The 5,386-nt window shown below is 39.1% G+C and overlaps 1 protein-coding gene across 1 annotated transcript in view; it reads left to right on the forward strand.

Annotated features, from left to right (window-relative positions):
- Positions 1–1,731: 1,731 nt before the first annotated feature.
- LOC107087030 (stonustoxin subunit beta-like) overlaps positions 1,732–5,386 on the forward strand; it is a 10,850-nt gene continuing 7,195 nt past the window's right edge. Inside the window, exon 1 of the mRNA XM_015378365.1 lies at positions 1,732–1,822. Within this exon, the coding sequence (XP_015233851.1) occupies positions 1,732–1,822 (91 nt within the window). The remainder of the gene's footprint in view (positions 1,823–5,386) is intronic.

Here is a 5,386-nt window from a genome sequence, read left to right on the forward strand (position 1 = left end):
AGAAATATGAAGTTCAAAAACAACTTTTTATTTAATCATAAACAAGAAAAATCATCAAACCTCAGATACTTTTTTCTCTAGTGTTCCCAAAACTGGAAATACAGGCGTCATTGTTTAAAACTACAGTGTTTAATTTTGATGCAACATCTAACAGCCAGGTTATAAAGATATTAAATTTTAATGATTTATTGTATATTTTAAACTTTTTGACAAATAAAAAACTGAAAACCTGGGTGTGCAAAATTATTCAGCCCCCTTGAGTTAATACTACGTAGCGCCATTAATTTCTGCGATTGCAGGTTGCAAGTTGCTCAGTGACCTTGAGCAAAGTAAGGATTGATAGGATTTGGAAACAGCAGTCTTCAGTTCTTTCACGGATTCTCGATCAGATTCACATGGTATAGAGGAGATCATTTTGTGAGTTTTATAATCCATTGTCTCCCTAGCAATGATAGCTGCTGTCTACCTCATTCTGGGCCACATAGTATAGAGGCGGCCACTCTGTGAGTTTTACGACTCTTTGTTCTAGTTTAGCCCCACCTAGTTGGTCCCATAGTGTTATCTGTGCTGACTCATTAAGCTACAGTGCTGCTACCTTTGAATGCATTTGTTAATCATTGGTAGATAGGTTTTACCTTTGATTTGAATGAACAATAAATCAACTACAACTCCGAATCCTAGTTACTTCATAGATTCATAATCTGGCGGTAAAATAGCATAACAGTGTTTTGATGAACTGTGCTGCTTTTATGCCAAACATAACATTTTGCAATGTTGCCAAATAGTCTGCCTTTGGTTTAATCTGACTAGAGCACCTTCTTCTACATGTTTGATGTGTCTCCCAGCTGGCTTGTGGCAAATTTTAAACAATACTTTTTATGGATATCTTTAAAAAAATGCCTCTCATTAAGTGCAGATTTGAGCAGCATACTGTCTTATTGACGGAGTCTCCCACCTCTTCTGCAGATCTCTGCAGAGTGATCATGGGCCTCTTGGCTGCATTTTAGATCAGTTTTTTCCTTGTTTGAGCTGAAAGTTTAGAGGGATCACCAGATCTTTATTGATTCACAGTGGTCTGATACCCCTACATATCAGTATTATCAATTGCACAGTGCTCCTTGCGATGTTTAAAGCTTGGGAAATCTTTTTGTATTCAAATTTCTTCATAACAGTCTGGTGTGTTCCTTGCTCTTTGTGATGCTCTCTGCCACTTTAAACAGACTTCTGAGACAATCACAGAGCAGGTACATTTATACAGAGACTTGATTACACACAGGTGGATATATGGTCATCTTTCATTAAGGTCAATGTTGGATCATTCAGAGAGCCGTGCTGGACTTCTGAAGAGAGTTCACTGCACTGAAAGTAAAGGGGCCAGTTAATTTTGCACACTGCACTCTTTAGTTCTTTTTTATTTTATATCTTTTCTATATGTTTGAAGCCTAAAAATGTGGTAAAAGGTCTAAAAGTTCAAGGCTAAAAGTTGGGAGTCTGGTAAAGTACATGAATCTTCTGATGTGTGAAGAATAACTCCGACACATGGACGGCCTGGTCCTTGCCAAACTTAATTTAGTCAGAGCCGTGTTTGTATGCTAGATGGATTGCATAGAGCACTGCATCCGTTTTGTTTAACACATCCCAAGAAGGTTGCATCTGATAAGAATTTTATTATAGATCTTAGTTTTATAAGATAAACTTTGATTCATGAATGGTTCCTTTCAGGTTGAAGACATGGCCTCAGATCAAATGGAAGTGTCTGCCCTTGGTAGGCCATTCGCATTGGGGATGCTTTATGATGCTTACAGTGATAAGCTGATAACAGGTAAGATGAGAACAAATTAGCTCATATATTTAGGTAATCAACATCTCAGATGTTAGGAGGATTTGTTTTTTGTTTTTGGTAAACCTTATATACCACCTTACCCTTGTTTAAGTAGTACATACTAAGTAGGTAAGTACTGTAAATAAGTAAAAATGTATTCAACAGCAAGATAATCCAAAGTGTCTTACATCATAAAAAAATCAAACAAATGTGCAGTAAAATCATGTAAATCATAAAAAACATCAATCAAGTACATAGCAAATCAACAAAACATTAAAATCATTACACAGAATCATTAAAAAAAATCACCAAAAAAATAAAAAATAAAAAATCAGGCAGATAAACTTGATAACCAAAAGGAGCTGGTCAATATTTAAAAGGCTTTTGTGTATAACAGCTTTTCACCTGCATTTCTTTCTAAGCTACTAATCCTCAGCATCTCTAAACAGGAAAGTTTTCAGCGTTGATTTAAAGGAATTTAGAGTTTTGCCTGTTTTGCATTTTTCTGGTAGTTTGTTTCAGAATGGAGCATAAAAACTGAAAGCTGCTACTCTATGATTGTTTCTTGGGCAGGGGCGGATTTACCATTCAGCAAAACAAGGTAGAGGCCTAGAGCCCCAAGCTCCTGGGGGCCCCATAAAACTCTGTTTACATGTGATACAGCTATTACTTATTGGTGCACATTAATTATGTTTTTGATAAAAATTCTTTCGTTAGCCAGGATCGTTAGCCACAAAAAAATCTTATAATATTAAGTGTGTCTCAGCCCCCATCTTCAGTCTCCACCATATTGGATCAGTCCATTTCCTGCACATGTTCAGAAAGGTCCAAACAGAAATCAGCAAACCATTTGAAAACAAACGGCAGGAAGAACAGCTTGATAATTTTGCACATTTGTGGCTATATTTAGCTACTTTTCTGACCTTTCTCCTCCTCTTGTGTCTGCACTGCCTCCTTCTTCTTCTTCTTGAGTTTTTTTCATTGGTTAGCAAACAGTTAATGGTGAATTACTGACACTTACTGGCATGGAATGTTGTACTAAATGGATGAATTATAGTAATTTTATTTAGTTGTTTCTCTTTATAAAAGCTAATACTCTTACAATTCCCAAAAGTTTTCCCTTCCAGCTATCTTTCTGCACTGCTTTGACTGACAAAAAAAAAAAAAAAAAAAAAAGTAATCGGAGGGATTCTGAATGTCCTACAGCTAGAGGTATAAAATATGCAAATTGGATAATGACCATAGATGAAGATCATCTAGCGCTTTTTTGGACATCCAATATCGACTTTACTTGCTGAGACATGGCAACACTGGCGAAGAGTAGAGATGAGTAGAGGTGCAATCGAAGAAAAATTCAAAATTTTAACAAAAACATAAATAAGAAAAAGACAAATTAAAATTGGTGTTCCTCATTTATGTAATTTAGTAGCAGGGTTTACCCTTTGTTTCAGTTGGTCAAAAGACAAGGAATTTATTTATTTTTATTTCTCAAGAGTGCTTGGTTTGGAAATTTGTTGATGTCCCTGAAAGAATCACCACCAGTAAGAAGAGGGAGTAACAGAGAATGGCTGGCCGAAGACTGAGATCCTGAATTGTATTGACCGTGAGATAGATGCCACTAACTCAGCGGAGCTTCAATATCCAGCTTCAAAGTAACATCCCCAGGGTCATTTACTGCAGATTTCTGAAGCAACCTTAGAGTTCACAAAGTTCTTGTTCTCCGCACATCCCATACTACTGAGTTATTTGTATGTGGCATTTTGAAACAACTTGGTTAAGAACAGCCAGTGCCATAGCAGCCACCCAAAATACTGAAGGCAACTGTTCTGCAGGATAGATCATAAAAGCACGTTGGGGCTATTTTCTAATTCAGATATCAAGAAGTATTGGTTTGACTTGTCATAATTGACTTTGAGATATTTTGATTATAATTCTGGAGGTGTGACACGGTAAATGGCATTTTGACTCTCCAAAATGTGATTGAAGATATCTTGAATTGTAATTTCAGTCTTTCTTTTTTAATACATTTTTAAAAATTTCAACAACAAAAAAATTCTGTCAATATGGGGTACTGAGTGTACATTAATGAGAAATAAAACCTACTTGTCAAGAAAATCAGACTCTAAGACCCAGTATTCAGGCGAGACAGACAATGCGAAATTTCAAAACATTTAATGTGTTGATGGCAGCATCACAGCTGATATTTTTCTCCAGGATCGAGTCACAGCCAAACAGGAACGGACAAGCTGAAGCTACTATGATGATCGTAGGGGAATGTTAGAGATTGAACTAACAGAGAGGGGGAATAGGGATAGAATGAAGCAGAATGATGAAATGTGGGTCCCCAAGTCCTCCAGCAGTCTAAGCCTATAGCGGCATAACTATAGAGATAGCTCAGGATAACCTGAGCCACTCTAACTATAAGCTTTATCAAAAAGGAAAGTTTTAAGCCTAGCCTTAAAAGTAGACAGGGTGTCTGCCTCACGGACTAAAACTGGTAGTTGGTTCCACAGGAGAGGAGCCTGATAACTAAAAGATCTGCCTCCCATTCTACTTTTAGAAATTCTAGGAACCACTAGTAAACCTGCAGATTGAGAGCGAAGTACTCTGGAACATAAGGAACAATCAGATCTCTGATATTAGATGGAGCTTGGCCATTTAAGGCTTTATATGTGAGAAGGAGGATTTTAAATCATATTCTGGATTTCACAGGAAGCCAATGAAGAGAAGCCAGGATAGGAGAGATATGATCTCTCTTTTGTTATAAATACGCAGGCAGTTTTACAGATTATATGGACACTGCAATGTAAGTAGAACAGCAGAGGAAAAACAGAAAAAAAAGAGAAAAGATGAAAGAAAGAGCAGATAGAAGGGAGATGATGATAAAACATTTTCAGTCTGCTTCATCACCTGCAAAGAGATTCAAAAAGAACAGCACAACCAACAGACATGGTATGAGACATACCATAAAGTAGCACCTTGAAACTATCGCTGAAGTAGTATTATTTAATCTGACATGTACTCTGTGTTACCTGAAGATAAGAATATGGGCTTTCTGTATGGATGTGAATTTCTGAGTACCTGGAAACAAGCTCCTGAAGTTGATTGTGAGAGTGCACTTGTACATGTAAAGTTTATCGATAGAGAAAATGGTCAATAGTGGTTGTGGAGAGCCGAAGAGGCACGCCCCCAGAACACTGATTCCAGCGCCAGGAGACCCAAAGCCCCAGACACCCAAAAGGACCCCGAGAACGAAGGCACCTAGGCGGGGCCAGCCCAGGAAATCAGACCCCCACCAAGGGAGGAGGAAAGACAGCCTCAAGGAAATCCCCCAGCCACCGCAATCCTGGAGCCCCCGGGAGCCGTGGGGATGAGTCCGTGGGCTCCACCGGCAGCCAGCCAGCCCGAAGTGAATCCGGCCACGGGCCCCAGGGATCCGAGGCCCTATGGGCGCCCCAACCCCCGGCCAGGCCCCGTGGAGAAGCCGCCAGGAATGGGCCAGTAGTCACCCGGGCATCCACCCCCAAACCCTGAGCTCCACCAGTGCACCGGCGGGCCCAGGCG

This window comes from Cyprinodon variegatus, unplaced genomic scaffold (genome assembly GCF_000732505.1).
Source record: "Cyprinodon variegatus isolate N-32 unplaced genomic scaffold, C_variegatus-1.0 Scaffold171, whole genome shotgun sequence".
NCBI classification, from domain to species: Eukaryota; Metazoa; Chordata; class Actinopteri; order Cyprinodontiformes; family Cyprinodontidae; genus Cyprinodon; species Cyprinodon variegatus.